The sequence below is a fragment of the Propithecus coquereli genome, unplaced genomic scaffold (genome assembly GCF_000956105.1).
Source record: "Propithecus coquereli isolate 6110/MARCELLA unplaced genomic scaffold, Pcoq_1.0 Scaffold305, whole genome shotgun sequence".
NCBI classification, from domain to species: Eukaryota; Metazoa; Chordata; class Mammalia; order Primates; family Indriidae; genus Propithecus; species Propithecus coquereli.
This window is the reverse complement of record NW_012148675.1, coordinates 1,209,546-1,221,344: the sequence shown is the minus strand read 5'-3', so window position 1 is coordinate 1,221,344 and position 11,799 is coordinate 1,209,546. Positions and strand designations below refer to the sequence as shown.

Genomic DNA, 11,799 nt, shown 5'->3' with positions numbered 1-11,799 from the left:
AAACTGGCATCACTTCCGGGCTGCAGTCTGGACGGCCACGCACGTTGCCATAGCGACCATTTTACGTTAATTGGTTTGTAGCTTCCATCCAGGTGGTGGGCCGACTGCGGGGGCAACTCTTCCCCCACTCCCTGTCGCACCCCGCGGCCGGAAGGCCTTCGCGGACACCGGGGGTCTGGCCTAGGGATCCGCGTTGCCCAGTGTGGGGTGGGAGGATGGCTGCGGAAGAAGAGGAAGAGGTAGAATGGGTGGTGGAGAGCATCGCGGGGTTCCTGCGAGGCCCGGACTGGTCCATCCCCATCTTGGACTTTGTGGAGCAGAAATGTGAAGGTAAAATAGACAATCCTTACTCCCCTCTGTCACTCCAACAGTCAGAAGGAAGATGGTCGGCACAAACCATCTCTCCTCTTCCGCGTCTCCACCCCTGTCGGCCGGGTTTAGAGCTGGTTACGTTGGAGGAATTGCTTTCCCTCTGCCGGTGTTTTCCTTAGCAGACCTGAAAATAGGGACCGAGACTCCCCTCTCCCTGGGCCCAAGCTCATGTCCAAAAAACATTAGACTTTAATCCTATGTTCAGTCTTTCATACTTGGTAAGTGGACTGTTTGGGTGGGCGCCTTTAACAGGTTACCCAGTGATTTGGGAGAAGCGTCATTTTACCTCTGAATTCCATATTATCTCCACCATTTCGCCTGTGTAGTGTGTTTAGGAAATGCGAAATGATTCACCCCAGACCCAACAGTTGACTGCAAAGGATGGCATATGATTACTCCAGCAGGCCCAGAGCCAGTGATCTCGGTGGCCTGTATTCCCCTTGTTGACGTCTCTGATTCTTGGCTCTTCCAAAAATGGTGGTGGTGGTTATCTTCTAACAAATGAGACGTATAGTGTGGCATAATATTCCCTGCGAGGGACTGACACCTTCGAGTTCTGATCAGTTCACCCTTGGAGTTCTATATTGAGCCGTGGAGACAAATTGGAGCCCATTTGGGGGGAAAATGACCCAGAAACCATGTCATATGAACGAGTGCCCAACTGTTATTGTGGTGGTTTAGCCCGGCAAGACTTAGATGGTAGTAATGTCCATTAGTCATTTAAACGTCTGTCTTATGTTGAAATGTTAGAGGAGATTCAGTTATCCAATGGTTGGCTTTCCTGTATGACATTTTAAGACCTCTTTCAACCCTAGGATTTCATGAATCTGGTGAAGATGAAATTTAGTTTGACCACTGAATGTTTTCATTACATTCTCATTGCCATAAACAAAATGCAAATAATGGTTATTAAGTCTTGTAGTTTTTAAGGATGTTCAAAAACAAAGTAACTTATATTTGTACTCCTTTTGAGAATTTAAAATGCTATTATGAGACTGATAAGGCATGTGGAATTCTGACCTCCTTTAGAAGAGAGAAGAAATTATGTCACCTTTTGATTCCATTTACCCCACTGAAACTAAATGCTGAAATGGAAAAAAATTAAAGCATTGGTCATCTTTTTATCCCCAAATGTCAAAAGTGGCTGCATCTCAACAATAACATATCTGATTGTGTGATTTTATGGGAAAGCAGTAATTTACAGCCTTATAAACATGTACTGTGGTGATTTGCTTTCAGAATAAACTGAAAATAGCTTAAGTAGATGCTGTATTGCTTGTATGTACAGTGTTACATAGAGCCAATGCCAGGATAAATATTAATAGAAGTGACATGCCAGTGACACTTGAAATAACTATTTATACTCCACTTACTTGGGGTTGTCATTGTGCTCTTCTCTACCTCAGATCATTTAAAGACTAGTTTTATACAACTTTGTGACATCAGCCTTTATTTCTACAAACATTTATTGTGTCCTTGGGTCAGAAGTTGGGGATAGAAACATGAAAAAAACAAAATCCCACGCTTGACAAGTTTATAATCTAGTGGGGAGGACAGGCAGGTAAACAATAAAATGCAAAATGGCAGGTACTATAATAATGGTAGGCACATGGTGCTGTATCTTGTAAGAGTTCAGAGGAAGGGATCTAACCAGCCTTGGAGTTGAGAGTGGGTAGCAAGTCATGGAGAATGTGCCAGTTGGCAATATTTTGAAGAATGGTTGGGAGAGAAAGGGGGAAGGAAGTGGAGTAAAGCAGAGGCATGGAGGTTTGAAGTGGTGTGTGTTTTGTTTGGATATGTCAAGCAGTTTTGTATTGTTAGGAGTGCAAGGTTTGGGTTTTAAGAGTGGTGGGAGATTAGACATGGGATCTAGTCGTGGAGAACCTTGTCTGACCTAAGGCTTTTGTGCTTATTCTCTAGGCAATCAATAGTCGTTGAAGAGGTTTAAACCAAAAATTGCAGAAGTTAGTTTTGTATTTTAGAAAGGTCATGCTGGGGGACCGAAAAGAAAATGTTTATTGTTTGCAATTCCTGGGTTTGTCCTGTTTCCATAATTAGATTGTAGCTTCTCGAGGGAATATGTATCTTTCTAATCTACGTTATTTCACACATAAGATCATTCAAGAAACATGTGCTTTGGTTTTACTTATTTTAACTTCATTATTGATCTACCATAGCATAAATGGCCTAATCACTTTCAGTAAAATTTATATCAGCAAAGTTCCAGTACAGTAAAGTAATCTAGAGCCTGATTTAATATTCCATTAAAAGTTTATGAAGAAATTGTTGCCTTATATTATTGATTGAAAAATGGAAAATTACTGTTTGTCTTAAATATGAGGTTGTGTTTTTTCTCAAGTAGGAGAAAAAAATTTGTTTACAATTAGCAGTATATATTTATATATACATTCATTTATATATTTTTTTAAAGAAAAACTTAAGGAATTCAAAGTTGAAGAGCTAGGTTATAAGAATGATAGTTCTATTTGTAACGAGTAGATTTTTATATTTGTATTAATAAAAGGATTGGTTATTTACACTATGCAATATTTTCTTTTAAATTTAGTTTTTGATGATGAAGAAGAAAGCAAATTGACCTATACAGAGATTCATCAGGAATACAAAGAACTAGTGAGTATTTTTTTTCATTGATTTTTACAGGTAATTAGGATATTATTTGTAGCTTTTCTAAATTTAAAAAATGGATTTTTTTCATTAAAATTCTTTAATTTTACAAAAACCCAGTCTACCCTAACAATACTGCTAGTTATATCAGGCTCCATGGGTTCTCTGAGCATCTTATTCTTATGACTTCTTATCTCTTCTACTCAAGAATCTAAGAAATGGTTTTACAACAACTATTTACAGGTTCTTGCATCTAATCTTTAAATTTTATTCTTTTTGTGCTAATGCATTCAGGGATGTGTTATTCATATAGTCATGGTTGTCTTGTGATTTTTAAAAATGCCTCTAGGGAGCAGAAGAATTGTGTCATGCTGAACTTCATAATCCTGACTTCAATTATTTGTAGTAAAGGAAATAAAATTTCAGGTGATTTTCTACAAAGACATTAACTTTTTGTTTTTTGGTGAAAGACAATGTCACTGCCATGTAATATAATATGTAGATTCATATTTACAAAAAAGTATTTGATTATACTTTTCCGAACTAAATACTTAATATGCAGACTGTCATTTAGAATTTTTCTATGTAATTATACAAGTTAAACTTTCTTTTTTTAGGTTGAAAAGCTGTTAGAAAATTACCTAAAAGAAATTGGAATTAATGAAGATCAATTTCAAGAAGCATGCACTTCTCCTCTTGCAAAGACCCACACATCACAGGTTTTTCTTTTTATTATTCTGCTAACATATAGTTTCAACAATGCCCAGGGTTTCATTTAAATTTGAATGTTTAATTGTCAAAGTATAATATTTTAGACATTGTGAGAGGTGAAAAGATAATTCGTCATATATGGGTTCTTTTTTAGAGCAACCTTGACCAATGATAGTTTGAGGTATTAATGAACTGATATAACTAAAAAGGAACTTTCTGAACTCAGAACTATAATAAGATCACAGGGTTTATCCAAAGTACTGTTTTATTTATATAGATCTCTGATAATTCTGCAGTCATTTCTTTTTTAATCTTAGCAGATCCAGAGTCTGTTAGTTCTTGGGCTTCCTTCTCTTGGAACTACTTTTTTTGTCTCAGTTGTGCAGAGCTGGGATGAAGCAGATATGTATATTTGTAACTTAATGTTTATTGAGAACTTGTGATAGTTGATGTTTTAGGAACTTGACATGTATTATCTCATTTAATCTTACTAACACCTCTTAAAATATGGGTACTATTTAATTTCAATATGGAAAGGAAGAAACCAAAACACAAAGATACTAAGCAACTAGTCCAAAGTCCACAGCTAAATAAGTATTAATAGTAGAGCCAGTAAATGAGCCCAAGCAATCCAACTGAGAGCCCTTGCTGCTCTGAAGTTAAAGATAGGGATATGTTGCTACAACCCAAGTAGTCTTCTTCTCAAAAACTGGCTTTGGCTTCCCATGATCTACCAAATAAACTGTAATTCCTTGACAAGATATAGTGAAGATTATCTATAATATAATGTGACCCCAAGTTATATTTTCAGCCTTGATCTCATGCCGTAGTTCTCCAGTACATTGTGTAATACCATTATTCCAAGCCACTCACTCTTATAAACATCTAGGCACTTGGCTTTGCTCATACTGTCCCTTAACCTGGAATGTACAGCCCCCCCCCCAACCCACTCCACGATCCCTTCCCTAACTAAGAGAAATCTTTCTCATCATCAGGGCCCGGCTGAAATGCTTCTTGTTATGGCAGCTTTGCCATTTCTTCTAGTCAGACCAGAACCCATTCTACCTCACTACTAGGTACTTTTACATTGGTATTTTTGGTATTCTCCCTTGAATTACAGTTTCCTACAAGTATGTTTGCCCTACTATATTGTAAGTCCTTTGAGCTGTTTTTAGTAACTTTGTATTCCCAGCTACTTGCACAGAGGTGAAAACTTGGTTCCTAGCAGGTAGTTCTCAGTAAATGCTTGTTAAATTATCTTGTTATTATGGCCTAGAAGAGATTGCTTTGACTACTGTTTAATCCAGCACTTCCTGGTACAGTTCACTTTTGCACAACTTCTCATTTTATGACCTCTAATTCTAGAGATAGAAAATCTTAATATAACATGATATTTAAAAAAATAATATTTAAATGTTATTGGTGTGCCCAATTAATGTAAAAAAATTAGATTTTATTAGTTCATAATTCTATAAAGCAAATGTTGTTTTACAGTTCACCAGTAGTTTTTGTTCTGTATGTACCACAGTTTTAGTCTAAGAAATAACAACAGGCATTATTTTCTTTTTAGTTGAATAGGAAGAATTTGATTGAAAATTATTAACTGGCATTTAAATTTCTTTTAAAACATTTGTATTTGTTTTTATTTTCCTTTTTCAGGAACACTTTTCTGCTTTGATTAAAATTTGTTAAACTCTTAAGCTATTGTGAATGAGTCTGAATGAAGATGTTTGTAGTAATTGTAGACACAATTGTCTTTTGTTTGCATTATCAGAATAACTTTATTTGTAAAGGTAGATGTTCAGAGTTTTAAAATACTGTTTTTGGATCAAGATCAGCACATCTTTCTCTTTTATTCTCCTGTACATCTTTTGATTGATTTGGAGTTGAATGGTGGTACAATTTTATTATATACAAATCAGAAAGCCTTTTGAAACAGACCTGAATTTGAGTCCTAGCACTTTCATTTACTGTAAGACCTCATACAAAAGTTGTTTTACAGTTTTACTTTCTTAACCATTCTGATTCTCAGTTTCCACATCCATAAAATAGGGATAGTATCTACTTTGAAAGGTTTTTATGAAATTTAAGACATAAGGTATATAAAGCATTTAGTGCAATGCCTGGCGTATATGAGGTGGTCTATAAATAAATGGAAGCACCTCTTGATTAATGGTAGCTATTTTGGTGGTTGATTAGCAGTGTGCTAATTAGGCCAGGATCATGGATTCAATCCCTCTGTGGACTAGATAGCATTATTCTTTACTGGAGCAAACTTTTAGATACCAAATAGCAACACTGAATCAGCACAAGGCTGTCATCATTACTGGAAAAACAGCTTGAGGCACGTTCTTTACTGCTTTGCAGCAATCAAATTTTTATACATGAAGATTAGATTATGCCAATATGAGGTGCCTAAGAACTCAAGAAACCAATTGTGTGCCCTAGGAATTTTTGTTTTGTTTTGGTTTGCTTAGTTTGGTTTTGATTTTCTAAACCGGCTGCCACCTCACATTGAGTACTGCTAAAGCAGACTTGCAAAATTTTTTCACCTGTTTTGCTCATCATTAGACTTAGACCACTGATCCTGGCATACTCTTTGTGTATTAAAGCCAGCGAGAGAGGCAAGAAGTACATCAGATGAAGAGCTCTAGTAAAAAAAAAAAAAAAAAAAAACAATAAAACCCAACTTTTTAACAGTGTGTTTTTTTGTTACGTATGTATGGTTTCTAAAAAAATACCCATGAATTAGGATATTCTTCTAAACAGTTTATAAAAATATGATAATAAATACTGAAATATTTATTATTTCAGTTGTCTTCAGTTGAACTTTGGAATTTTGATTAGTGAGAGAAGCCAGTGTGAAAAGCTGTGGTATTTTCCAGTTAAAATAGACAAAAGTGACTTCCTTTGTTGCTTGTGATTTTTTTGGTGAGGGTAACGCTTATCATTAATTTCAATGTATGGCCAAAGCCAGGGACTTCTAATGGCAAGAAACAAAGGCATTTTTGTTTTTGTTTTTTAGTTGATTTGCTTTGACCTTTATAAGATGGAAATAACACTTTCAGAACCACTTGTTTTATAATAATAGTAATTTGGGAAAATTGTTCTTTTTTCCCAATAATTTGCATTGTTAGAAGATTACATATGTGATGTTACCATTCAATTTCTAAAAATATGCACAGGATAATTAACAGTAATTTGTGTGAGTGCTAGTAAGATTTTTAAAAATTAATAGACTTTATTTTTTAGACCACTTTTAGATTTATAGAAAATTGAGCATGTAGTACAGTTTCCCTTATTATTAACATCTTGCATCAGTTGGTACATTTGTTATAATTCATAAACCAATATTGATACATTATTACTAACTAAAGTCCATAGTTTACCTTAGGGTTCTTTCTTTGCCTCGTGCAGTTATATGGGTTTTGCCAAATACATGTCATGTATCCACCCTTTTGATACCATATAAAATAGTTTTATTGTCCTAAATATTTCTTGTGCTTTACATGTTCATCTCTTCTGGCCTTGCCTCAGACCCCTGGTAACCACAGGTCTTTTTACTGTCTCCATAGTTTTGCCTTCTCCAGAATGTCATAAAATTGGAACTATATAGTATATACCCTATATAGTGAAAGACTGGCTTCTTTCACTAATCCATATGCATTAAGGTGGTTCTATTTTTTTGTGCCTTGATAGCTCATTTCTTTTTATTACTGAATAATATTCCATTTTATGGATGTAGCAGTTTGTTTATCCATTTACCTTTTGAAGGACTTCTTGTTTTTTTAGTCTTTAGCAATTACGATAAAGCTGCTATAAAATGCAGGCTATTGTGTGGACATAAAGTTCTCAACTTATTTTGATAAACACCACGGATTCAGAGGAAAGAGACCTGGGTTGGGGGAAACACCTAGGAGTGGGATTGCTAGATCACATAATAAGACAGTTTAGTTCTGTAAGAAGTTGCCAAACTGTCTTCTAAAGTGTCTGTACCATTTTGCATTCCCACCAGCAATGACTGGGAGTTCCTATTTCTCCATATCCTACCCAACACTTGATATTGTTGGTTTTTTGGACTTTAGTTATTCTAATAGGTGTGTAGTGGTACCTTGTTTTCTTTTGCCCATTTTTAAATTGTTTGTTTTCTAATTGTTGCTTTAAGAGTTCTTTGCATATTTGGAGACAAGTCCTTTATCAGATAAGTGTTTTGCAAATTGCAGAATTTTTCTTCTGTGGCTTGTCTTTTCATTCTCTCAACAGTGGTGTCTTTCACAGAGCAGAAGTTTTTAATTTTAATGAAGTCTGATTTATCAATTTTTTTCTTTCATGAATTATGCTTTTGGTATTGTGTATAAGAAGTCATTGCCAAACCCAAGGTTATCTAGTTTTTCTCCTATGTTACCTTCTAGAAGTTTTATAGTTTTATTTTTTACATTTAAGTCTATGCTCTATTTTGAGATAATTTCTGAGAGAGATGTGAGGTCATTATTTATTTTTTAGCATGTGGATCCTGTTGTTCCAGTTGTTCCAGCACCATTTGCTGAAAAGACTATTATTTCTCCATTGAATTGCCTTTGTTCCTTTATCAAAGATCCATTGACTTTGTTTATATGGGTCTATTTTTGGGTTCTATTCTGTTCCATTGATCTATTTGTCTACTATGTAACCAATATTACACTGTCCTGATTATTGTATTAATAACTTTAAGGTAAATTTTGAAGTCAGGTAGTGTCAGTCCCCTAACTTTGTTCTTCTTCAATATTGTGTGACTACTCTGAGTCTTTTGCCTTTCCATGTAAATTGTAGAATCAGTTTATCAATATCCAAAAAATAACTTGCTGGGGTTTTGATTGGGTTTATGTGAATCTGTAGATCAAGGTGGGAAGAACTGACATGTTAACAATATTGATTCTTCCTATTTATCAACATGGAATAACTTTCCATTTATTTAGATCACCTTTGGTTATTTTCATCAGCACCTTAGTTTTTCTTATATAACTCCTATGCATATTTTGTTAGATTTCTTTTTTTTTTTTTTGAGACAGGTGTCTTGCTCTGTTGCCAGGGATAGAGTGCAATGATGCTATCAGAGCTCACTGCAACCTCAAACTCCTGGGCTTAAGCCAGCTTCCTCCCTTCAGCCTCTCAAGTAGCTGGAACTACAGGCACGGACCACCATGCCTAGCTAATTTTTGTATTAATATTTTTTTGTAGAGGCAGTAAGAGTGGGGGGTGTGGTGGGGGGTGTGTATGGGAGCAAAGTGCTAGGATTACAGCTTTAAGCCATGGAGCCTGGCCTAGATTTATTTCTAAGTACTTTCTTTTTTGTGGTATTAATATAAATGGTATTGTTTTTAATTTCAAATTCTAATTGTTTATTGCTGGTGTATAGGAAAGCAGTTGACTTTTATGTAGTAACTTTGTATCCTGCATCTTTGCTAAAATTGCTTATTAGTTCTAGAAGTGTTTTTTTTTTTCTTTGTCCTTGAGACAGGGTCTTGTTCTGTCACCCAGTCTGGAGTGCAGTGGCATGATCATAGCTTACTGCAGCCTTGAACTCCTGGGCATAAACGATCCTCCTGCCTTAACCTCCTGAGTAGCTGGGACTATAGGCATGCACCACCATACCTATCAAATTTTAAAATTTTTTGTAGAGACAGAGTATTGCTATGTTATCAAGGCTGCTCTTGAACTCCTGGCCTCAAGGGACTCTCCTACCTTGGCCTCCCAAAGTGCTGGGATTATAGGTGTGAGCCATGCTCTGCCCAGAAGTTTTTTTTAAATCGATTTTTTAAAAAAATTTTCTACAGATAGTCATGTCATCTGTGAACAAAACAGTTTTATTGCTTCCTTTTCAATGTGTATGCCTTTTATTTCCTCTTCTTGTCTCACTGTATTAGCTAGGACTTTCAGTATGAGGTTGAATGAGAATGGTGAGAGTGGACATTCTTGCCTTATTCCTGATCTTACTGGGAAAGCATCTAGCTTCTTACCATTAAGTATGATGTTAGCTGTAGGGATTTTTTTTTTTAATAGATGTTCTTTATTAGGTTGAGGAAATTCCTCTCTATTCCTAGTTTGCTGAGAATTTTGTGTTTTTTTTTTTAAATCATGAATTGGTGTTGGATTTTGTCAAATGCTTTTTCTGTGTCTATTGATATGATCATGAGATACTTGCCTAGTCTGTTGATGTATATTATATTGATGGATTTTCAAATGTAGAACCAGCTTATATACCTGGAATAAATCCCACTTGGTTGTGGTATATTATTCTTTTTGTACAACATTGGATTTAGTTTGCTAATATTTTTTTGAGGATTTTTGCATCTCTGTTCATGAGAGATGTTGATCTATAGTTCTCCTTTCTTATAATGTCTTTGTCTGGTTTTGGTATTAGGGTAATGATGGCCTCATAGAATCAATTACAGAGTATTCCCTCTGCTTCTATTTTCTGGAAGAGATGGTACAATTTTTTCCTTAAATTTTTGGTAGAATTTACCATTGAACCCATCTGGGCCTGATGCTTTCTGTTTTGGAAAGTTATTAATTATTGATTCTACTTCTTTAATAGATATAGGCCTATTCAGATTATCTATTTCTCCTTGTATGAGTTTTAGCAGGTCGTGTCTTTCAAAGAATTGGTCCATTTCATCTAAGTTAATCAAATTTGTGGACATAGAGTTGTTCATAGTATTTCTTTATTTTCCTTTTACTATTGATGGGATCAGTAGCGTAGTCTGTTTTTCATTTCTGATATTAGTAATGTGTGATTTTGCTCTTTTTTCTCAGTTAACCTAGCTAGAGGTTTATGATTTTATTTATCTTTTCAAAGAATCTGCTTTTGTTTTCATTGATTTTCTCTATTAATTTCCTTTTTTTCAATTTTATTGATTTCTGATTTCTTTTCTTCTGCTTACTTTGGACTTAATTTGTTCTTCTTTTTCTAGTTTCCTATGGTGGAAGCTTAGAGTATTGATTTTGGATCTTTCTTTTTTTAAAATACAGTCATGCATCACTTAGCAATGGGGATACATTCTGAGAAACGGATTGTTAGGTGATTTCTTCATTGTACAAACATTATAGAGTGTACTTACATGTACTCTAGATGGTATAGCCTATTACATACTTAAGCTACATGGTATAGTCTATTGCTACTAGGCTACAAACCTGTACAGCATGTTACTGTACTGAATACTATAGGCAATTGTAATGCAATGATAAGTATTTGTGTGTCTAAACACATCTAAGCCTAGAAGAAGTAAGAATGAAAATAGGATATAAAAGATAAAAATGGCATACCTTTATAGAGCACTTACCATAAATGGAGCTTGCAGAACTGGAAGTTGCTCTGAGTGAATCAGTGAGTGAATGGTGAGTGAATGCAAAGGCCAAGGACATTACCGTGTAGTACTTTAGACCTTACAAATACTGTATACTTAGGCTACACTAAGTTTATAAAACATTTTTCTTTCTTCAATAGTAGACTTAGCTTACTGTAACTTTTTTACTTTAAACTTCTATATTTTTAAAAACTTTTTGATTCTTTTGTAATAAGACAGCTTAAAACACAAACACATTGTACAGCTGTACAAAAATATTCTTTATATCTTTATTCTATAAACTTCTATTTTTAAAATTTTTAATTTTAATTTTTTTACTTTTTGAAGTTTTTGTTAAAAACTAAGACACAAACACACACATTAGCCTTCATAGGGTCAGGATCATCAATATCACTGTCTTCTACCTCCACATCTTGTCGCACTGGAAGGTCTCCAGGGGCAATAACACACATCTCCTATGGTAACAATGCCTTTTTCTAGAATACCTCCTGAAGGACCTGCCTGGGACTGTTTCACAGTTAACTTATTTTTTTTGTTTTTTTTGAGACAGAGTCTCGCTTTGTTGCCCTGGCTAGAGTGAGTGCCGTGGCGTCAGCCTAGCCCACAGCAACCTCAAACTCCTGGGCTCAAGCAATCCTTCTGCCTCAGCCTTCTGAGTAGCTGGTGCTACAGGCATGCGCTACCATGCCTGGCTAATTTTTTCTCTATATATATATTTTTAGTTGTCCAGATAATTTCTTTCTATTTT

General features: G+C 35.1%; 1 protein-coding gene across 1 annotated transcript in view; it reads left to right on the top strand.

Annotated features, from left to right (window-relative positions):
• Window positions 1-9: 9 nt before the first annotated feature.
• The window catches only part of CFAP36 (cilia and flagella associated protein 36), a 32,953-nt gene continuing 21,163 nt past the window's right edge, over window positions 10-11,799 (top strand). Inside the window, exons 1-3 of the mRNA XM_012649867.1 lie at window positions 10-330; window positions 2,939-3,003; window positions 3,615-3,716. Of these exons, the coding sequence (XP_012505321.1) occupies window positions 216-330; window positions 2,939-3,003; window positions 3,615-3,716 (282 nt within the window). The 5' untranslated portion in view covers window positions 10-215. The remainder of the gene's footprint in view (window positions 331-2,938; window positions 3,004-3,614; window positions 3,717-11,799) is intronic.